The sequence below is a fragment of the Pelodiscus sinensis genome, chromosome 12 (assembly GCF_052426305.1).
Source record: "Pelodiscus sinensis isolate ZL-2025 chromosome 12, ASM5242630v1, whole genome shotgun sequence".
In the NCBI taxonomy this organism is placed as follows: Eukaryota; Metazoa; Chordata; order Testudines; family Trionychidae; genus Pelodiscus; species Pelodiscus sinensis.
Window position 1 is genome coordinate 23,572,873 of NC_143063.1, and position 23,683 is coordinate 23,596,555.

Consider the following 23,683-nt stretch of genomic DNA (forward strand, 5'->3'; position numbering starts at 1 on the left):
ATTGAATGCTCAAGATAAAGTTTAAAAATAACATTAACATTGAAAATGTAAGCCTGCATTTCTCACTGCTTTTATATTTGAAGAATGAAAAAACACTAAAATTTACAACAATTTTATATTTGTTTAAATTAAAATCAGTACACAAACTGAGTAATCATAACAGGAGTCACGCTAAAGGTGAATAATATATATTATATTTGCATGTCACTTGTTCTCAAGTAGGTAAGATAAAATATGAATGACTGAAAATATATACATAACTATAACAACAACTAATGGTACTTCCAATCCACCAATGGAAAAGTGGAATGGGTAGCAAAGATAGATAAAAGAATATATGGTTACAATTACAGTATAGTCATATTTCTCAAATCCAGTCCATGTCAAAAACTTTTGACTATAGAAACATTGGTCTCAACCAGTAAATTCTCTGCCCAGATAACCAAATGTGTGCCACAACATCTGATACTGCAAAGCATACTACTTTATTTTTCTTAGAAATAGGACATTTAAAAGCAATGTATATTCTGAAATGCTGTGTCTCCCAAATGAAGACGAAAATAAATGTAGGCCAATATGGAATGCAGTTCTGGGTTCTTTTCCTTATTTCATCAGTGTGTTGTAGGAGGAATTATGTAGATTGGCTATGTAAGTAAGTAGATCTTGCATAGGTTTCAACACTATCAAGAGCTGTATCCATCTACATTCCCTTGTATCTTATTTATTTTGATTATAAGTAACTTGGAAGAAATTAATGGGGGAAACTCAATTAAAAGCTATGTACAGACAACTTACAGGAAATAGCTTTGTTGTTAGAAATATTTAAGGAAGTTTGTTTTCTTTAATTATTCTAGTTTGGTTTTATAGTATTATATTTCCAGTATTGAGTTTTATAAGTATTCTCAATTAGTTATTCATATATTCTTTACCTACTTGAGAAGAATTGACATGGAAATGTTTTTTATCATTCTCCAGGAATGTAGATCATGTTATAATTACTCAATCCCTATTAAAAAAAACCTACTACCCACCAATTATGCCCTAATACCTTGTTTCTCTAACTGTGGGTCCCGACCCCCCGGGGGGTCGTGATCAACTTAGAGAGGGGTCATAATCAGCTTAGAGGGGGGTTGCAGTATCACAAAGTTTGAGAACTCTTGCCCTAATCAACTGATGTTACTACACTGCTGATCACTGCTAAGTATAGATTTATGAACAAAGATGTGAAAAGTTAAAAGCAAAAAATAACCAGGTGAACTTCTGGCGAGTACAGGAAACAGAACATGCAAATTAGTGCTCACCACATTAGCTGGAGTGTGTCTTTGATGGCCCTGGGACAAAGGGAGACACCCTTATCCCCAAGGACATCTCATCCAGAAGCTGCTCGGGCACTATCATACATATCCCTGTCCTCCTCTTCTCCTTTTCTGATGGCTGCACTGTGTGCGCCAGGGAGAGGGGGAGCGTGCTGCTTTTCTCTTGTTTCTACTTCTCCAACATTTCCTGTGCTATGGGATGCCCTCTGGGAATCTGCCCCATCTGTTCCTGCTCCATTGGACAGAAAAGGGTCATGATGGGACAGCTGATCATTTCTCACCTACAGACGGTTGCAAGTTGCTGCTGCTGCTTGTTTCACAACTGCAAAAAGCCATTTCAAGCTCTGCTCCCTTTGTTGAAGTAGAAGCAAGGGTTTGGACTATAGTTTCTAGCCATGGTCACTGGACAGGCCTGAAAGGTGCAGGGAGGACACTGCCTTCAAACCTGTCCTAAAGTTTGTAGATCCTAGGGCCACTGGTGACCAACTGAAATCTGCACTGGTACAGCCTTAATAGTAGTTTGTGAAATGGTTCTCCATTGGTTAATAAAGTTGTGTTACACACATCGCCATATAGGTAAATGTGGAGGTCTCATTGTTTATATGTCTACATTAATGTGTTGAGAGAGAGAGAGAGAGAGAGAGAGAGAGAGAGAGAGAGAGAGAGAGAGAGAGAGAGAGAGAGAGAGAGAGAGTCTCTGTGAGAGAGAGATAGTGAGCGAGTGAGTGAAAGAAAGAGCGCACGCGCCAGTCACTTCGAGTACAAACTGCAAATACTTGTCTTGAATTAAATGATGTAGGAACTGAAAAGAAAATAATACTCAAAATGTAAAAATAAAAATGATTTTAATGCCAGCTATTGCTAAGCATCAATCCTATAGGAAGAAATATGCATTAGTTCTATAGAAAGAAAACAAGAGTAATCTATTTAGTTAAAATAGTTAAGGCATTTGTAGCACTTATTTAGGTCAGCATTTATAATTTCAATTTACATGTGAAGCAGTCTACATTATGAAACAAATCTTCCTTAGGTGTATGCTACAGATGGGTCATATTTTACTTTTAATATATTCATGAATAAGCCAATAATTTGTACAGGATCTTGAAAAGCACTATGGCATTTTGACTATCAGGAAATTAATTAGTGATTAAAAAAAGAAAACAAATATTCTGGTTATATCAGCTAACATCAAAAAATGCAGCAGCAATAAAAAACATACACTGATTTTTTAAATGAAAATACTCCTGAATAGTCATCTACAATGTGTTAAGATATGCACAATATCTAAATACTTATAAAACTACTGATTTACTGATGCCTAGGATAAGCAAACGTGCACTTAACAACATGTACATTCATATTTGTAATGCTGAACAGAATCACTTACAGACATTGTCAAGCCATAAATTAACCTATTCTGAAATCAATGACCTTTTAGCTTGATGATTCTGGAAAAGCAAGAACCATGTAGAAAGTGTCACTCTATGCTACTTTCAGTTTAGCTTACATTTGTATTTAAACTGATCAGTGATTGAAAGCACAATTGTTAGACATAGCTAGAAGTCCAGTTTAGCTTACATTTGTATTTAAACTGATCAGTGATTGAAAGAACAATTGTTAGACATAGCTAGAAGTCCAGTACTAAATAACCATCATTAGTTTAAAACACCAAATATGCTACACAATAAACAGCATATAACATTTATTTAACTGGAAGCAAGCTTAGCTCTGATTTGTTGAGAGGAAGTGGACTGGTGTTCAAGTATAGTCTCATCTGGGCTAGCAGATTTATTGCTTCATTAGAAGGAATCACATACATTTTTCAGCTTTGGTCAAAGAGATACTGCATTATCAACTGGGATCATAAGTGGTAGGTTGTGAGGGAATGTGTCCATAAGACCAATCCTCCGTGAAGATATCTACTAATGCACTGTCCAATACTGAAAAGTATTTGAAAGTTGATATGAATTTCATTTTCATAAATAACCCTCCCTTATTTTATTACCACACTTTATTCACTTGTGGGATCCTTGACTTTTTATTCCAGTCGATTTATCAGGAGTGACAACTTTCTCAATCTTACTGAAAATGACTAATTAGTCTAATCATTATGTAAGTCTCAGTGGTAACCTAACCTCAACAGTTTGGAGGTTAGGCCAGGCATTGGCATATTAAGCCTTAAATCTGGCATTTCATAGCTTGAGCACTTAATTGTACAACCTTCAAATTTTACTATAGGCATTCTTGGTATGGAACATAATTTTAATGGAGTAGGATATTTTATAAAGCTGTCAAGGGAGTGAAAGCAAAGGTTAATGACTGAATGATGGGAAACTGTATTGAAGAGGACAGGAAAGCCTGAAACTTTTGAAGCCAACAGTGTTTCACACATGAAGTAACATGAGACAAAGGAACACTGCAGTAGTAGATAGTCTCATCATATTATTCCCTCCATAAACTTATCAAACTTGGTCTTGAAGCCATTAAGGGGTTGGTTTTTTTTTTTTTTTGGTCCCTATTACTCCCATTGAAAGGCTATTCCAGAACTTAATTACACATATCTATCAAAGTATGAGTAGTGATTGATTTTTAATTATTTTTACACACACACACACACACACACACACACACACACACACACACACACACACACACACACACACACACACACAATACCCAGTCATTCAAAACTTAAATCTGAATATGTATACTGGTTTAAGAAAAATGGTGACAAGAAATACAGGTTTAATTGCTAACATTCAGATGTGTGATAAACATGGTTTAAATCTAGTTTTATCCAGTTCTACTCACCTAGGAGTTTTGCAATGATGTACAGTGCCTGTCCCCACAAGAAAAGCTTTCCATCACATCCACTGTTGCTAGGAAATCGTTTCTGACTACCAGGATTTTTCTTTTCTAATTCAACGAAGTCAGCTGGCACATAATAATATTTGGGTACAACAGGATATCCTGTATAATTTTAAAATAAATTCATGAAGTAAATAAATCACACTATTTCCCCTATAAAACTGAAATGAGTTTAAAGTGGATAAAATATGGACTGATAATCTGTTTGAACTGAAAGGTTGCCAGCATTGTATTATCCTTCCAAGCAACAATCAATACAGACTGAAGATGGTATTAACAAGTACTTTATTTATGACTGAACATCATTTTCATATGATTTCTGTACTGAACAAATGTACTGTCTGTTTAATATTCTATTAAGCCCATTTATTTATAGATAGCAGAAAAAAATGTATGCTGCCTAGAAGTGAGCCAAGTAGTCACAATCAAAGTAACTTGAAAATAAAGAGCCTTTTTGCCTTTCTTTACAAACTCAAAATTAGATCCAATTTTGTGAGGGAAAATCATTAAGGTAAGCAGATTTTTTCAATGTGAAAAAGTTTTATAATAAATCATGTACATTTTAAGTTTGCAGTGAACATATATGAAAAGTTAAAAATTTAATAAAAAAATCTGCTTTAAGTTGTATAAAATTGTATACGAATGACCATAATGGGTGAGACCAAAGTCCCATCTAACCCAGTATTTTGTCTTCCAACAGTGATCAGTACCTGGTGTCCCAGAGGGAATGAACGGAACAGGTAATCATCAAGTGATCCATTCCCTGTTGTTCATTCCCAGCTTCTGGCAAACTGAGGTTAGGGATAATATCCCTGTTCATTCTAGCTAATAACTGATGGACCTATCCTCGATGAATTTATCTAGTTCTTTTTTGGAAAACTATTAGTCACAACATCATCGGGCTAAGAGTTCCACACAAGATTGTATGTTGTATGAAGAAATACTTCCGTTTGTTTGTTTTATACCAGCTGCCTGTTAATTTCATGTGGTGACCCCTAATTATTACATTATGAGAAGGGATCAATAGTACTTCCTTATCTACTTTCTCTATGCTAGTCATGATTTTATATACCTCAATCATATTCCCCCTTAATCATCTCATTTCCAAGTTGAAAAGTCCCAGCTCCTCATAGAGAAGCCATTCCATAACCCTAATCATTTTTGTTGCCCTTTACTGAACCTTTCCCAGTCCAGTACATCTTTTTTGGAGATGAAGCAACCACATATACACACAGTGTTCCAGATGTGGGCATACCATGTAATTATACAGAGACACCATGATATTTTCTGTTTTATTATCAAACCCTTACTTAATTATTACCAAAATTTGGTTTTTTTGACTGCCACTGCACACTGAGTGGATGTTTTCAAAGAACTATCTACAGTGACTCTAAGATGTCTTTCTTGAGTGGTAACAGCTGATTAAGAAACCATCATTTTATTTGGATAGTTAAAATTATGTTTTCCAGTGTGCATTACTTTTCATTTATCAACACTGAATTTCATCTGCCATTTTGTTGCTCAGTCACCTAGTTTTGAGAGACTCTTCTGTATCTCTTCACGGTCTGCCTGTGACTTCACTATCTTGAATAATTTTGCATCATCTGCAAATTTTGCCATCTTATAAATGGTGATGAAAAAAGGTTAACACTTCAGCACCATAAGATTCTCCCTTAAGATTGTATTGCTCAAGATATAAATTAATGATCTGGAAAAGATGATGATCAATAAGGTAACAAGACTTGCATTGTGGTCTGATGTGGTACAACAATTCTTAAATTCCCATGAGCAAATGACTCAGTTAAAAAGAAAGACTAGAAGATTCTTGCATATTACTAGTTGTATAGACAAAAACAAAAGTTATCAACTAGCAATAATTGCACCTTGGATTCACCTAATTAATTATGATACTGCCACTGAATATTAACAAAACATATTCAACAAAACTCAAAATTTTAGGCTTGGACTATCAATATTTTAAACTCTATTGGGATCTATTTGTCATTCTCATTTCATCTGTGGCCTCTTTATTCATTGTGTAGAGCCACCAATTTAGTCCACCTGTCTACTTTATAATACATCAGTTCCACTAAAACTATAGTACAAGTGATTTAGAAGACATAACATTAAAATCAATTCTAAAATACTGTTATTTTCACAGAAGGCTAGGTCAAAAATACAAACTGTATTATATCCAACTACTGAACAATTTTTAAGGCCCACTGCTGTTAAAGCTGAGAACCAATGAATGCTTAAAAGATTTACATATATTTGTATGAAGAGTGGTATATTCTGATACTGGGAATATTAGTGAATAAAATTTCCAAGTGTAGTCACTATAATCTCTAAGGAATGAAATGATTTAAATGAGGGGTTTATTTAGAAATCATATTGTAAACTACCATCATTTCTTTTTCCAGATATTGAACTCCTTTCTGTTCAGATGTGATTTTATAGAAGAAATGAATTAGGTTTTCTATTAATATTTACAGTGAAACATTCCTCTCACATATTCGCTTCTTGCTGCTTTGATCTGCTACAGTATTTCCACTAAAATGTATAAAATAGAAGTACACTTTTTATAAGTTAAGATAACTCAAAGGAACCTACAGTGCCTTGAAACTATTATACATTACCTTCAACTGACTGTTGAAGCAAAGGATCCAGAAGCTGCTGATACTCCTTTACTTGTTCAGAATTTCCTCTAAAAATTCCTACAAGTAACCAATTAAAATTCAATTAATGAAATACTTTTTTACATGTGGATTTGGTGATGATAAAAAGGTATATACTGACACCCTTGATAATTGGACTCTAATGAGTTATCTGCAGAATGAATATAGCACAGGGAAGTAACAAAGAAAGAGTCCCCATGATGGTCTGCCATTATGTTTCAATCCTTGGGAGCAAGGGAGCACTCTAAGGCCTTGTCTATGTAGAAAAGGCCCCTCTCCCCCACCTAAGTTATGAATTAAACCAATACAGTTATATCATTATAACCTACAGAAATAGGCACCCCATTCAGTATGAGTGCCATTTTTTCCTCACAGACAAGGGCTAAGAGCAAGATACTAGTGAAGATAATATTAAAGTTGCTATGGTATATATGCCAAGAAGGAAGTTGGAAGCGCCAGATGTAATTTTTTTTAAATGGTACGTGTCCACTAAAAATTGGAATAAGACAACCACACATTTAACGTAAACATCATAAGAGCAACATAATACAGGTTAAACCTCTCTCTTAACTGTTCTAGGACCAGAGAGTCCCATGAAGTGCTGGTAGGTGAGAGCCCAGCAGAAGGCTGGAATCTAGTAAGGGCTGCCCTGTGGCAGCGAAACCAAAAGCCCAGTAACAGGGCTGCTGCCTGGTGGCAACACTGCCATCAGGAGGTGCAGGGAGGCCAAGAGGCAGTGGGGCTGCCCAGCAGGCTGGAGCCCAGCAGTGGGGCTGCTGCCTACCAGCAAAACTGCCCAGCGAGATGGGGAGGCAGTGGAGTTGCCCAGTGGTAGGGCCAGGGACATGGCAGCAGGGCCACCCAGCAGCGCACCTGTGCAGTGGGACTGGGATGAAGTGGACTGCCCAGTTGGGCCGGGAGCCTAACTGCGGGGCTGCCTGGTGGTAGGGTCAGGAACTAAGGAGTGGGGCTGCTGAGTGGCACAGCAAAGAGCCTGGCAGTCCTGCTTCCATCTGGCAGAGAGGTGCCTGGTGAGCTGGGAGGCAGCGGGTCTGCCCAATGAGGGTGAAGCTCAAGCGGGCTGCCATCCAGGAGTGTACCTGGACTCTACCAGAGGGCTGCTCCGTGGGGCCAGAAGCCTGGCAGAAGGACCGTGCTTGTGGTGATGGGGCTGCCATAATGGGTATGGGAGCCCTGTGTTGAGAGCCAATGGCAGCGGGAAGCCAGCTGGGAAGCTGGCAGTGAGGCTGGCTAGGGAGGAGCTTAGCAACAGGGGGGCAGAAATGACTTTCCTTGGTCCGGCAAAATCCCTCATCAGGTCCTGAGGGTGCCAGACCAGGGAAGTCCAACCTATAATAAAGCTAGAGAGCAAGTATTCTTGAAGTAGACTTTATATTGTGTTCTGAGCAATCCCATCTTTCCTGAGCAAGCTCTAGGTCTTCAGACTGGACTTTTCTGATACCTGAAAATTATGTGCCCAACTGCCACTGAATTTCAATAGATCTTAAGTGCCTAAAACCTATAATTCCCCTTTGAAAATCCCATGCAAAAAATTGTATACAGGCACAGTATCTTCAATACCAAGAGCAAAGTTAGGAGGAATGTGAGATGTTGCACCTCCATAGTGTTATGGAAATATATTTTGGAACATGAATATTCCTAACTTGAAAATGCTTTATGAAAAGCTTGTAATCCACTGAATGTCTATATTCTATTTGTGTGCATGTATAATTCCTGTATCTGAAGTATATGAAGAAATATGAAGTGTAAGTCTGTTTACATATCTAGATGTTCTAATGATGGCCATTAATAGTACACAAGGAACTTAAAAGTACTTAAGACCAAGGTTCCCCATAAGCTACATGGTAGCATGTTCCCACAGCTGCTTAATGAACCCTGCCCAGTCAGGGGCTCAAATCTCCACAGGTAAACCTGGCTGCCTGGGGGAGGGGACATGTTCCTACTGGCTGGGAGAGATTCACTGCTCTGTCCTCAGCAGGAAGCAATTGCTGTTGCTGCTGCTGCTGCAGCTGAGGGAGAATTGCCCCTCCCCCAGCCAGGCAGCTCTATGGGTGGAGCCCAGAGCTTCGGGTTGGGCAGTGCTCATTAAGCAGTTGTGGTGCCAAGTTACTGCACATCTTTGAGAGACCTTGCTCAAGACAATGTTCTGTGAATAGCCTTGTTCTTCAGTTAAGCCTGGACTTGGATTGGTTCTGCCAAATATGTGGCTAGGTCACCGGATGCTGGAACTCATTTTGGATGTGGTAATTTTCCATGGCGACGTGAAAGGGTTGAAGCTGAACACAAAGGATTCCTGCCTTGGGCAACATCTATTTATAGGCAGTGAACCAGACAATAGGGAGTTGGCAGGTGCCAAGACACCACCCTGCACAACACCAAGATGACTGTTGGAACTGGAGAAAGAACTGAGCCCAAGCTAGGAGGCTGCCTAGCTTGTGAAAAAAGATGACTGGAACTACTATTAGAATAAGAAACTGCATGTAACACATTTCTTTGAGTATTATGCTTAGCCTGGCATGTTTTATTTTATTTTGCTTAGTAACTTACTCTGCTCCTTCTGTTATCACTTGCAGCCACTTAAATCAGTATTTCTCAAAGTAGGCCTTTGGCTCACTTTGAGAAAGTTGCTAATGGGCTACTTCAGTTTGTTTATCTAAAGGCTCTGTAGCCATGCTCAAATCCTACTTTTTATATTTAATAAAATATTTTTTTTTATTATTAAACCCAGTGTGAATAACTGTTACCTGGGAAAGAAAAGACAATAGCTATGCATCTCTCTCTTTTTCATTGATAAAGGGAGCAAACAACTTATGAGCTTGCTCTGTATAAAATTTTTATGCAGAATAAGATGGACTTACGTGGAATTCTGGTCTCACTCGGGATGTGCACCTGGGTATTGTGTCAAGTCGCTGTAAGTGAAATGCTCTCTGTGTCTTGTGTTGCTCTGCTGTGGGCTGTAACCCCCAACTTTGTGCCTTTGCTATGGGAGCCAGAAGTTCTGGCTCAGCAAGACAAGGTAGTGGAGTGCCCCAGAGGACAGGTAGGTGGGCTCTGTGGTATAATCAGCCTGTCGCATGACAGTCTCTAGGAGTTCTGTGTGACCAAACCCAGCACAGAATCAACTAACCTTAACATGGAAGGGGTAAAATGGTGTCTTGAAGGGGCTCGGAGGCAGTTTACCAGATAGAAAAAGCAGAGGGAATTAGGGATGTGCTAAACTCTTTTAATATACTCCAGTGCTACTCTGGAGCTCTAAAGATGATTCTCTTGATGAATATTAACAGGCAATTATCAAATTGCCATAACATACTATATATGCTCCTCTGTTCTGCCATCGGGTTCTCCTTATACTCTCATTGTGAAGGCTTTCTGTTGTTTTCAAAAAATAACTGAGAAATAGCAGAAAACAGGTATGACAATTCCCAATAATGAAACTGGCTTGTCTAGCCCAATCCCTTTCTCCACTCTATGATTTGTCCAATTATCCAATTGTAAGATGCTTTGATAAAATGTAAATATATTTTCATTAAACATATAAACATTATAAAGTTATTAATTCACACTTTCCTGAACTCAAAAAATTTCATCACGGTGTGTTTTAAGCATTCCAATACACAATTAACTGGCCATTCCAATTATATCAGGACTTGGAACAGAAGTTTAAACTTAATCTTCATATTCTTTAAGTGTACTATTAAGAAAGCTTTTTTTTCCTTTTCACCCCATTTTACAATTCTTAAGGGAAAGAAAATATATTAGAAAATATATTTCCATATATTTTGGAATATTCCTAAGTATATATAGTAAAATCTGTGTTCTCTGGCACGCTCGGGGATTAGGATGTTCCAGTTATCTAAAAATTCTGGTTATCTGAGGGTCCCATCAACCTAGGAAAAACCAATGGACAATAATAGTAAAACTCAAGTTTTTAATATTTGTAGTTTTGTAGTGTGAGTCAGTTGGTCTCACATTTCTATTTTGAGTTAAAGATAATTAGTACTTCTTAAATAAAAACTGTTAAGCCAATCATGGTAAACCAAGCCAGGCCTGTGTGCCTGAAGATGTGACAGTACTGTGTTTGGGGGCAATGCTGGTTCACAAAGTTTTCTGGTTAACAGAGTGCCAGATAACAAAGGTTTCACTATAGAATATTTAAGAATGACTAAGAAGAAATAAATGCAATAGAAAACAAAACTGCAAATTTCAGCAGGTGAAGATTTGTACAAGGAAAAAGAATTTGCAAAAAAATCCCACCCACATTGAAAGTATATAACAATGACCTCATCAACATACTTTGGAACACTATGTTGTCAGGACAAAGAAATGGAATACAGTAGACTTCCGATAATCAGGCACCCTTGGGAAACAGGAGGTGCCAGATTATCAGATATGCCGGAGTATTAGGAGGTACTCCGGCAGGGTGCTGTGACAGGTCTCCCGGGACCAGCACTGTGTGGGGGGGAGGGGTCAGTGGGGAACGGCGCGGGGAGGGGAGAACCCTCTGCCTTGTTGCGGGGAGGCAGTGGAAGCCCCATGCAGCCGGCTTGCAAGCGGCGGCAGCGGCAAGGGGGCGAGAAGCAGGCAACTGTTTAAAATGGGTGGGGTTCATCGGGGAATGCTGCCTGCCTCTCGCCCCCTCTCCACCGCCACTACTTACAAGTCAGCGGCTGAGTTTCCCCGCTTGCAAGCCGGTTGCACGGGGCTTCCACCACCTCCCTGCAACAAAGCGGAGTGTTCGCCTCCCCCACCCGCCTTAAACAGCTGCCTGCCTCTCACCCCTCTCTGCCGCCACCTCTGGGCAGCTCCAATTGTTGGGTTCCAGTTGGTGTCGGACTATCAGGAGTGCCGGACCACTGGATGTCAGACAATTGGAGTTTTACTGTATTTTGACAGCATTTATTTCCAAAATATTTTTATTGCCAGACTGTTAGGAAAAAAATCCTCTCAAAGATGCATGTGAAAATTCATTTGCCATTTGTACCAAATAGCATCCATTAAAGGATAAATAATGAGGTGTGACACATGGGAAATCAGAGAGAGAGCTCCTGTTAATGTTAATAGTTTTGCATTTTCTAATTCCAGACTCTATAATTTTCAGAATCTCACTCCTCCCAATTTCAAACATTAGAAAGTTGTCATCTGACACACAACAGAAAATCTGACATGTATAGGAGTAAAATATTGAAAAACCTGAATTACTTCATGATATAAATAGCAAAACTTTTTAAGCCAAAATTAATTATTGTTGATGTGCACAATATGTGTATTTATTGGGAACTGTATCATTCTTATTTTAGAAGTACACCGAAGAATTTCATTGATATGATTTAAAAAATAAATTATCAGTAACTGACTGCAAGAATCTGTTAACAATGAATGCATTTCACAACAGGTATTCCTATCAAGCCACATAGCTCAGAGAACTCCTAATTAAATAATTTCCTCTGTAGATGGGGGAGGGGAGGATCTTGTGATGAGAAACTGCTTCCACAGAACCAGTGTGATGGGGTAATTCATTCTTTCTTCAGGAATTTCATTTTACCTTTCCAATTTTATTAGTTTCTTTGTACATATTTCAAATTTTGTATTAACTTTAGGTGTGGGGAGTAGGAGATTAAGTTTTTTTTTCCTCCCACATGGTAAAACTTTCTTGGTGATGGTAATTCTGACCAATATTTTATCCCACAATGGCTTCTACCACTGTATCAGGAAATGGTGTAATAAGTTTTAATAAGTTTAAAATTTGAAAATCTTGTTTGTGCCATATCTTTCAGCCTAATGCTTTTTCTGATCATTGATTTTCTCCATTTGTTTCTTTTATAAGTGGAAAAGGTATTATATACATTTTCGTGAGTTGCAGTTGGATGAAGATTACTCTGGCCTTCCATGGTCTTTCTCTTTTCATTGTTAACCCATGTTTGTTTTCATCACAACATGCATTTAATATTACAGAAAACAAGAAATTTGGAAAGAACAATTTTTCTCCATGCAGATTAAGAACTTATTTTTAGAGTGACAAGATGGTGAAGACACCAACCATCCTAACTGCATTTTATAGCAGAGACTTTTGAAACCTAATACTGATGGGAAACACTGGGGTTTGGTGTACCTCAGGTGCAATTTAAAAGAGAAAATGCACGGTACCAAATTCTAACAAATATAGCCAGGCACCACAGTGAATCACAAGTGATGGTGGAATCCCTAGTAGCCTATGGAAAGCAAGAATGATCGATGATAGGTGTAAGGAAGAAGGTTAATGGGACGCATCTTCAGACATGGATTAAGTGAGGTGACTCCTAGAGAGGGAAAGGCTAACCAGCTCCCACAGGTTTAATTAAAGACTGAAGCAGATCTGAATTTTTAGAGTTCTGTACTGTGTCTTTGAACTATGCATCATTATTAAGTGACTGTTACTTGTAGCTTTGATTTTTATGCAAAGAAACAGTTCAATATATGAAATAATACATTGCATTTGACTCATGAAGCAAACTTATCAATGAGACATTTATATTACTGAAAGACAGTTTACTCTTGTAGGCTAGGAAAACAATTTCATTTCTGTATTCTAAGAACCAGTCTCTAATATCTCTATCAAGCACTAGTGTTGAGACAAACTTACCATCAATCATCATGAAAATAAAAAACAGAGGAAATTCACACTCAATCCCATCAAACAGCTAAAAATAATAAAAAAAGACATTCAACATTTAGTTTAAAAGAAATGCATTCAAATAATTTTATCCTTCGTTTAAAAATATATTACAAAATATTTTTAGTATATTAGCTCTTCATTTTAAAACACATATCATAGTTCTTATTTAATGAGGCTTATTGAGCTTTTAACAATAATTAATAAACTTTCATAATAGGGATGTGGAAGTGTAACCATTTACACAGTTAACCAACAAGCTAAGGCTTTTACAGGCAGTCTCCGGGTTACGTACAAGATAGGGACTGTACGTTTGTTCTTAAGTTCAATCTGTATGTAAGTCGGAACTGGCGTCCAGATTCAGCCGCTGCTGAAACTGACCGCCAGTTCTGACTTACATACAGAATCAACTTAAGAACCCCAGGTGTCCCCAAGTCAGCTGCTGCTGAAACTGATCAGCAGCTGATTCCAGGAAGCCCGGGGCAGAGCAACTCTGCCTCGGGCTTCCTGTAGTCAGCGCTGGTCAGTTTCAGCAGAAGCTGACTTGGGGACGCCTGGGGCAGAGCAGCTGGGGTGCTGCTGGGTTGCTCCAGTAGCGCCGCTCCTCGGTGCTACTGGACCAACCCAGCAGCACCTCATCTGCTCTGCCCCAGGGTCCAAAACAAAAGCCTGGTCTGCTGGGGGGGGGCACACTAGCTGCGCGCCCCCCCCCCCCAGCAGACCAGGGACACGGGGAGCAGAGCCGCAGCGGCAGCGGGGTGCCGCACCTCTGAGGCTTTGCTCTGGCAAAGTCTCAGAGGCGCGGGACCCTGCCGCGGCTGCAGCTTCAGTCCCGGTGCCTGTGGTCTGCTGGGGACGGTCCCCAGCAGACCACAGGCACCCGGACTGAAGCCGCAGCCGCGAGGGGGTCCTGCACCTCTGAGGCTTTGCCAGAGCAAAGCCTCAGAGGCGCGGGGAACCGCCGCTGCTGCCGCTTCAGTCCCGGTGCCTGTGGTCTGCTGGGGACGGTACCCAGCAGACCACAGGCACCGGGACTGAAGCGGCAGCAGCAGCGGTTCCCCGCGCTTCTGAGGCTTTGCTCTGGCAAAGCCTCAGAAGCGCGGGAACCCGCCTGGTGCCCCTGGTCTGCTGGAGACGGTCTCCAGCAGACCAGGGGCACTGGAGCAGCTTACGAACGGGGCTTTCTCGCCCCGGAGCTCGCAGGTAGCAATCCGCCACCTCGACCTCTGGGGCGAGAAAGCCCCGTTCGTAAGTGCGGATCCGACATAAGTCGGATCCGCGTAAGTCGGGGACTTCCTGTAAACTGGCTCCCCATGCGTACCAGCTTCCATGGAACTGCCTACCACTCTGTATCAGCAGCAGCACAGGTGGAAGGGGTAGATGGTAGCCAGTGCTCATGGGGTGCTATCTTAAAGCTTGTGTGCACTGGCTCCCCCCGGCTTCCCACATGCCCAACCCCCACATGTAACCAGTTACATGACAGTTTCAGCAGTTACATGATTATATAATTAAACGCACTTTAACATCCCTATTACATACTCTAAATTATATTCTGAGCAAAATATTTTTTATTTATTAAGACACATCTGAAAGTATTTAAAGGAAAAATTGAATTTTCATTCAGACAACCTTTACTGATACAGCAATACTTAAAAACAGTGAAACTGTTTTTAATAGTCTCAGACTGTAGTCAGCTGTGAAATTAAATTAAATGATAAATAACTTGCCTATTTGTTATGTGAAACCAGCTGATAACTGAATTTAAATATAAGCACATTTATCACCAAATAAATCAATCAATGATTAAGCTGCTGACTTAACATTTTCTTAGAACACCACGTGTAAAGACCATAACATATTTTCAGTCTACTGGATTGCACAATGCTGTTTAAACTAACACCACAAAGTTTTTGCAGTTTTTTGTTTCCTGCTAAACAACTGAAACTTTCTCATTCTCGGGAGTTCATATTTTCACTGCAACCTTGTGAAAAGAATATGATCTAGAACAACTAATACAATGTTCTGACTCCACATCAAATAAATCCTAAAAGTTTAAGTAAAACCAGAATTAGACCACAAAGGCCAGAAGTAATTCAAAATTATGGTGATCGATATTTGTACAATATTATTACTTTGCTTCTGTTTTTTAAAGACAGAGAGACATAGTTTATAACGATCTTTTCAGATTCTTATAAAGACAAATTTATTTAAGCATTTTGATTATATTTTTTCTAGAGATACGTTATAACAGCCGATAACAGCCCTAAGTAGAGTAGTATGTGAAGGACTAGTTGACTGTCCGATAAGCTTATCGGACAGTCAACTCGCTAGTTGACTAGTTGCTTCCCCTCCCGTTGTTACTTCCCCCCCTCTTGCTGCCTCTGACAGAAAGAGGCAGCAAGGAGGGAGAGAGTAGAGAGGGTACTTCCAAGCAGCAGCAGCACTGCGTGGAGCCCTGGATCAGCGGGGGCTTTCCCACTGACCCTGGTCTCCATGAGGCACTAATGCTTTGAAACTCCATGAGGAGCCCGTGTCAAACTTGTGTGGCAGCTCTGCACGGAGCCCGTGATCAGCTGGGGACACCCCTACTGACCCTGGGTTGCACACGGCGATGCTGCTTTGAAACGCTGCAGGGACCTGGGTATCAGGCTCCTTGCAGCATTTCCAAGTGACAGTGCTGCGTGGAACCCAGGATCAGCTGGACTCCCTAGCTGATCCTGGGCTCCATGCGATACTTTCACCCTATCGACTAATCGAATAGTCAATGCAAAATGCATTGACTAGTCAATTAGTCAAATAGTCGATATTTAACATCCTTAAAGTATAGCCCAACTACGTTGCTTTCATATTATATAAAATGAAAGAATACCCTCACCCGTTAGTGTGCATATATATGTACTGTATGTACATGCATACACCCCCCCCCCCCCCAATATGCCACATGTACCCACTATGGAAAGGTTACAGGGAGAAAACATTTTAAAAATATCTGACTTAGTAATATGGACTCTTTAGCCTCCCGTGGAAGCCTGATTTTGTGTCCTATTAGCCTGATTTCTCAGCATGTAGGTACATCACTGGAAAAAATTAAGACATATGATAAAGCTATTAACTCACTTAAAGATGGTAGTTGCCTAGAAGAATCCATTATAGATGGAGTGCAACAAGCAGGACAAATGTAGCTTTGTCAGTAAGAACAAACCTCCTTTTAGAAAACCCTATGGAGCCTATCATTGCCAAATTAACATTTAAGAATTTGGTTGAAAAAAAACATACACAAGGATCAGATTATGTCTCATGAGTGTCAACCTAAAAGATGCTCTTATACAGCTAGTTAAAATTCTTGAAATGAGAAAACTATATAAGAACAGTGGACATCCTAAGCATATTGTGTGTTCCATTAGTGTATTCCATTACCTTTATTTCTGCTGGTTTATAGTAACGCCGATTTTTGTCCTCCAGTGACGTTCTGTAACCATCTCTCAAAAATCGTTTGAACCCATATTTTCCTTTCAGTTTTCTAACAATCTTATCAAGTGTTTGACTGTACAAAGCATCATCATCCACAGCAAATGCAGGATAACTAATGCAGGGTAGAAGTGCTGCATCAGTGTTCTAGAAAAAAAAATAATTTCTCTTCATATCTTATAAAAACCATTTCGTTCATAAGCAAAGATAGCTTAACCCATCCAATGAAATCTGAAACAAGAATGTAAGAAAAAAATATGTTCTTAGATTATGGATCTGATGCTCTCACTTTACTACTCTGGAAAATAATACAAGAAAGATTTAAAAATAAAAAAAGAAGAAGCTACTCACCTTGTAGAGTAACGATGGTTCTTTGAGGTGTGTGTCCCCATGGGTGCACCACTGTGGGTGTCGGGCCCATCCCGGCGCTGCAGATCGGAGATCTCAAAGATGTTGTCTGCTGGACCGCGCATGTGCGGTGGCCATCTTGCGGCTTTTCGTGCCATTTTCTGTTGTGTGGTCCAGCTCCCGCCAGTTCCTCCTAAGAGTCGACGTCTGAAAGACAGAAAGAACAGACTCCGAAGAGGGGAAGAGGGCGGGTCGTGGAGCACCCATGGGAACACACACCTTGAAACAATCGTTACTGCACAAGGTGAGTAAATTCTTCTTCTTCGGGTAGTATCCCCGTGGGTGCTCCACTGTGGTTGATTTCACAGCAGTAGCCTGGATGAAGGCGGCGGGTTCAGAGTTAGTGGGTTACTGCCGTGGCTAGCACTGCGGAGGCTATGGTTGCGTCTGTTAGAAGAATATTCTGAAAAGCATAGTGTTTAGCAAATGTAAAGTCTGAGGACCAGGTAGCCGCTCAGCAAATGTCTTTCAGGGGAACTCCTTTGAGGAAGGCCACAGAAGAGGCTACTTCTCTCATAGAGTGGGCTGTAATAGTCTGAGGAACTGGCTTACTCCTTAGCTCGTAGCAGCGGGCTATGCAGGAGATGACGAGGGGAGCCCTTTGAGTGAGCGTCCAAGGAAATGAACAAGTGCTGAGAGTTACGTGTTTCCCTAGTTCTCTTGATATAAAGCACGAGGGCTCTATGAACATCTAGAGAGTGCAGTCTTGCTTGGCGGTCTGAGGTTTTGGGTAGAAGACTGGCAATATAATGGGCTTGTTTACGTGGAAGGCGGAATTAACTTTGATAAAAAGGATGGTTGGGGACGAAGGATAACCGCCTGAGGAGTAAAAATAATGTATGCTGGATTGGCTGAGAGGGCTGCCAATTCTCCTACCCTCCTCGCAGAGGTAATAGCCACAAGAAAAATCACTTTTATCGATAGGGTATTGAAATCACATGTGGCTAACGGTTAAAAGGGAGGTTGCATCAATGTGTCTAGGACCAATTCTAAGTTCCAGGGTTCTGGAGGACGCCTGTGCTCGGGAAAGAGATTGATAAGGGCTTTCAAGAATCTCTTTGTGGTTGGGTGAGAAAACGGGGTGAATCCGTCAATTGGTTGATGAAATGCTGTAATAGCCGTCAGGTGGACTTTGAGCGATAAGGTGAGACCAGCTTGTTTAAGATGTAGGATGTATTCCAGTATGGAAGGCAATGGGGTAGTGGTGCAGGGCACTTTATGGACATGCACCATTGTTGGAATCTGTGCCATTTGTGCAGGTAAGTTACTCGTGTGGAAGATTATCTGCTGTTTAAGAGAACATTCTTAACATCTTGAGAACAATTCATTTCTGTTTGTTTGAACCAACTAGCAGCCAGGCATGAAGGGCGAGGCGGTGTGGTTGCGGGTGCAGTATTCGGCAGTGACCTTGTGACAGAAGATCTGGACAGTCCGGAAGATGGAACAGGGGATGAGAAGACAGTTGATACAGCTAAGGAAACCAAACCTGGCAACGCCAGAATGGAACTATTAGAATTACCGTTGCCTCGTCTAGGAGCATCTTCTCCAATACTCTCGTTATTAATGGAATGGGAGGGAATACATAAAGTAGACTCCCTTTCCAACTGAAGAAGACGGTGTCTCCTATTGAGTGTAGGCCGATTTCTGCTAGTGAACAATACCACGCACGTTTTGTGTTGTACTGTGTGACAAAAAGATCGATGGAAGGGTGGCACAGGCGTCCAACCACCTGGTGAAGATGGTATGTATGATGTTTGGATGTATCTCACTCGTGCTGGCAAGTGAACCTTCTGCTCAACGCCTCTGCCATGGTATTGTCCTTTCCTGGTAAACAGGCAGTGGTGATGGTCACACCGTGCTGGTTGCAAAAGGTCCAGAGACGGATCGCCTCTGTGCACAGGGAGTGAGAGCATGCTCCTCCCTGCTTGTTTATGCAGTAGACGGCAGTAGCGTTGTCCGTGAACACTGTTGCAACTTGATTGTGAAGGAGGGGAAGGACGTGCTTGCAGGCATTTGCGACGGCCTGTAACTCCAACAGATTTATGTGGAGGAGGGACTCCTCGGGAGACCACCGTCCCTGAACTTGGCTGCCTTGCATGTGTGCTTCCCAACCCAGTAACGAAGCGTCTGTTGTGAGCTGAAGCTTGGGTTGTGAAAGGGGATACTAGCCCGCACGTTGCCAGAAATGGTCCACCAAATAAGAGATCATTTGACCATGACAGGAACCACTACCGTCCTGTGCACATTGTGTTTGCCTGGTGTGTATATTCTGGACACCCAGTGCTGGAGGCAGCAGAGGTGGAGCCGCGCGTTGGCTACGACATACGTCATGGAAGCCACGTGTCCTTAAAGTTGTAGACACGTGAGGACAGGTACTGTAGGGCTTGTGTTTATCACTTGCGCTAGATCTTGAATGGACTGAAATCTGTTGAAGTAAGTAGGCTCGAGCTGTTGTGGAGTCGAGATGAGCTCCTATGAACTGTATAGACTGTGGAGGAGTCAGTGAAGATTTCTGGGTGTTGATTATGAGCCCCAGTGTATCGAACACGAGCGTCATTGTGGTAACCGCCCACTTGGTTTCTTTGAACAAGCGTGCTCTGATGAGGCAATCGTCTAGATAGGGAAAGATGATAATTCCTAATTGATGAAGAAAGGCTGCCACTTCCATAAGCATTTTGGAGAAGACCCTCGGGGCTGAGGATAGGCCAAAGGGAAGGACCTTGTATCGGTAGTGGGCTGTGCCCACCAGGAAGCAGAAGAAACGCCTGTGTGCAGGATGGATGGCGATGTGAAAATAGGCATCCTGCAGATCGAGGGACGCAAACTAATCATTCTGTTCTAGGGATGGTATGATTGTTGGTAATGTTACCATCTTGAAGTGCTGTTTGCGTATGTATCGATTCAGTTGCCAAAGATCAAGTATGGGCCTCCACCCTCCTGACTTTTCCTCCATCAGAAAATAGTGGGAGTAAAAGCCCCTGCCATGGAAGGCTTCTGGGACCCTCTCTATTGCTCCCATACTGAGTAGATTATCTACCTCATGAGCGAGAAGAGACTTGTGAGATGGGTCCCTGAAGAGGAAAGGGAAGGAAGTGGTAGTGGGGGGGGAGTGATAGGAATGGAATCAGACAGACAGATGTTATTAGCTGCATGACCCATCGGTCCGATGTTATTATGGCCCAATGGTGTTGGTAGGGCCTCAAACGATGGAGGAAGAGCGCTTTGGTGACGTGATGAGTAGGTAGCAACTGGATGGTTCACAGTCCCTCGACACTCCTGTCAAGCCTGTTGGTGAGCTGGTCTCTGGTTTTGTGGGTGATGCCTCTGGGAGCGTTGGCAACCTCTTTGGGTCTCATATTGCCTTCCCTGGGGTTGTGCTTAGAGGCGCTATCTCTGCCTCTGGTATGGCGTGTAGCGTCTCCGTCTAAAGGGCGGAGTGTACATACCTGGAGTCCTTAGTGCAGTGCGCGTGTCTTTGCCAGAGTGTAGTACCTGGTCTGTTTTGTCCCCAAACAAATTCTGCCGATCGAATGGCAAATCCTCGATTTTTGATTGGATTTCCTTTGGAGCTGCCGCTATGTGGAGCCATGATGCCCTGCGCATCATGATGGATGTGGCCATGGTGTGGGCTGCTGTATCATCTGAGTCCAGTGCAATATGGAGAGCTAAACGGGCGGACGTGAAACTTTCCTGTATCACCGCTTTCAATATCTGGCATTTGGAGTCTGGAAGGTGGTCGAGGAGGGGGACAAGTTTGGCGACATTATCAAAGGTGTGATTTGCCAGCAAGGCCGAATAGTTCACCATACAGAGTGATAATGTGGCGGACGAGTAAACTTTTCTGCCAAATAGGTCCAGCCTTTTGATGTCCTTATCCCCTGGGGTGATCTTATGGTGGGGTGCTTCGGACCTCTGTTGGGCAGTATCAAGCACCAAGGACTTCGGAAGCAGGTAGTTAAGTAAGAACTACATGCCGTTGGCCGGAACAAAAAAACTTTTTGTCTGCCTTTTGTTGGTGGGTGGGATCGAGGGTGTTTGCCAAATGCCATCATCTATTTCGAGGACGGCAGCGTCCAATGGAAGGGCAACTTTTGAGGAGTGAGAAGGATGAAGATTCCTCAGTAAATGGTGTTGTTTCTGCTGCACCTCTGCTAACCGGACGTTCTGGTTCTCGGCAACCCTTTTGAAGAGTTCCTGAAAATCCTTGATGTCGTCCGAAGGCGAAGAGTCCCCGTGAAACACCGCATCATCAGGGGATGATGATTCTACCTCTGTGGGGGACTGGCGGTGAGAGTCCTCTGTGTCAGAGGGGTGGCCAGTGCTGACATCAACGGTCTCCACTGTCGTAGCCTGAACCCCTGAAGGCGTCGGTGGTCTGTCTGACCGTGGGGAGACGGATAAACTCCTAGGTGGCAGGGGCAGTGGAGGAGAATGTGACAGCGATCTAGCTGTAGAATGAGGAGGTGAGCGTAGAGATCCGTCCCTGGAAGTGTAGTGTCAGCGCCATCTGTCATCGTGGTAAGGTGAGTAATGACGGTGATGTGAGTAACGATGTCCGTAGTACGAGTTTCTATGATATGATAGAGACCTCGGAGACCTGGAGTGCCTCCTGGAATAGGATGGAGATGGAGAGTAATATCGATAATAAGGATGTCGATGGTGAGGTGAAGCAGCGTCAGTTCGGTATCTTGCGGGGGAAGGATCGCGGAATACACGAGGCGAGCATATGGGCGGTGAAAGAGGCTCAGGCGAGAAAACCTCTGGCCCAGGACTTGGGGACAGAGAAGATAGTCTGTGCGTTCTCTCCCTGAATCTACCGTGGGCTTGGATAGGAGATGCAGATGAGACTGACCTCATAGATGATGGAGAGCGTGGAGGACTGCGTTCCGCACACATAGGTATCTATTTAGCAGAGGCTGAGCCAGAGGGTGCCCTGGGGAGAGGTGGTGCTCGTACCGCAGTTGTCTGTGCCTAAGGCAGAGTCGGTGCCGTAGTTTTCGATGCCGATGTGTCAGTGGGCTCTGCATTCAACAGTGCCAAGGCTATAGGCGGTGCCGTAGCGCTCGGTGCAGAGGCCGCCGGCGCCAATGATGAAGTTGGGCCCGTAGCTCCTGGTGCTGAGGGAGTCGGTGCCGAGACTGTCAGTGTGGGTGCCGGTGGCGCTTGGAGCGGCTGTGAAGGAGATGGCACCGATGGCGCTGGAGCCCATTCGGGCCAGTGTGCCGAGCTGTCTGATAAACTAGACGTGGACACACTACGAGGCTGTTTGTGGTTCTCCGCCTTGCGGGAGACCGTGAGCCCAGAGGTCCCTGGCTGGTCCGTCGTGCTCACTCTAGGTGGCAGAGAACGGGACGTGATGGAAACTTCTTCTTGTACGCCGCCTTGGTTGGTACGAGGTGGGGTGGGTGCATGGGAGGCTCGGACTGCGGCCAAAGGGCTTTTGTCAAACAACATCTTGAGATGCATTTCGCTATCTCTGCAAGCCCTGGCCCTCAGTTTTAAACAGTGGGTGCACTTTTGTGGGATGTGCTCCTCACCGAGACATTTTATACAGGTGGAGTGGCCATCTGAGACAGGCATGGAGTCTTTACATGCCACACATTTCTTGAAGCCTGGGGAGCCAGGCATTGTGTCTGTCTTAATTACTAACTACTATAAGAAGAAAAAACTTTTTTTTTAAAAGAACAAACTATTAAGTAACTAACTATTGAAGACTAAAGAAATATAATATTTACAAAAAGGTTGAAATTCTCTCCTTTTAGGTTCTGACGAACAACGAGAGAGGGAGCTGTTTCTCCGTATGCACCCGAAGACGGTTAGGAGGAACTGGCAGGAGCTGAACCGTGCAAGATGGCGGCCGCGCATGCACAGTCCAGCAGACAACAGCTTTGAGATCTCCGATCTGTGGTGCCACACATCCTCCTCCCACCCCCAGGGTGCATGCATCTTACAGCAAGTTAAAAGCAAAGTGGTTGAGAGTTACAAAGATTACAAAGTTGCAAGGCTCAACAATCACCAAGCTTACAGTAGGTTTCTGAACTTATAAAGCAAAGTGTATGAGAGTTACAAAGTTTCAAAGCTCAACAATCTCACAACAAGGGGCAGACTGTAAAAGGCAAGGTAGTTGAAAGTTACAAAGAGACAAGTACAAAACTTCAAAGCTCAGTGGTTACAAAGATGCCTTCCAGAGCACAGCAGCTGACTGAGAACAATTTCCATCTTAATCATCAGTAATAAAATGACTTAGAACTCCAGTCATCTGAAGAAGTGAGCTGTGC

The 23,683-nt window shown here is 42.3% G+C and overlaps 1 protein-coding gene across 9 annotated transcripts in view; it reads right to left on the reverse strand.

Moving 5' to 3' along the window:
• PHKB (phosphorylase kinase regulatory subunit beta) overlaps nt 1-23,683 on the reverse strand; it is a 238,260-nt gene that overhangs the window by 101,130 nt on the left and 113,447 nt on the right. For all 9 annotated transcript variants that reach the window (XM_006121183.5, XM_089781466.1, XM_006121180.5 and 6 more), the window contains 4 exons: nt 16,947-17,144; nt 13,500-13,557; nt 6,821-6,898; nt 4,128-4,286 (listed from right to left, as the gene is read on the reverse strand). In XM_006121183.5, coding sequence (XP_006121245.1) covers nt 4,128-4,286; nt 6,821-6,898; nt 13,500-13,557; nt 16,947-17,144 — 493 coding nt within the window. The remainder of the gene's footprint in view (nt 1-4,127; nt 4,287-6,820; nt 6,899-13,499; nt 13,558-16,946; nt 17,145-23,683) is intronic.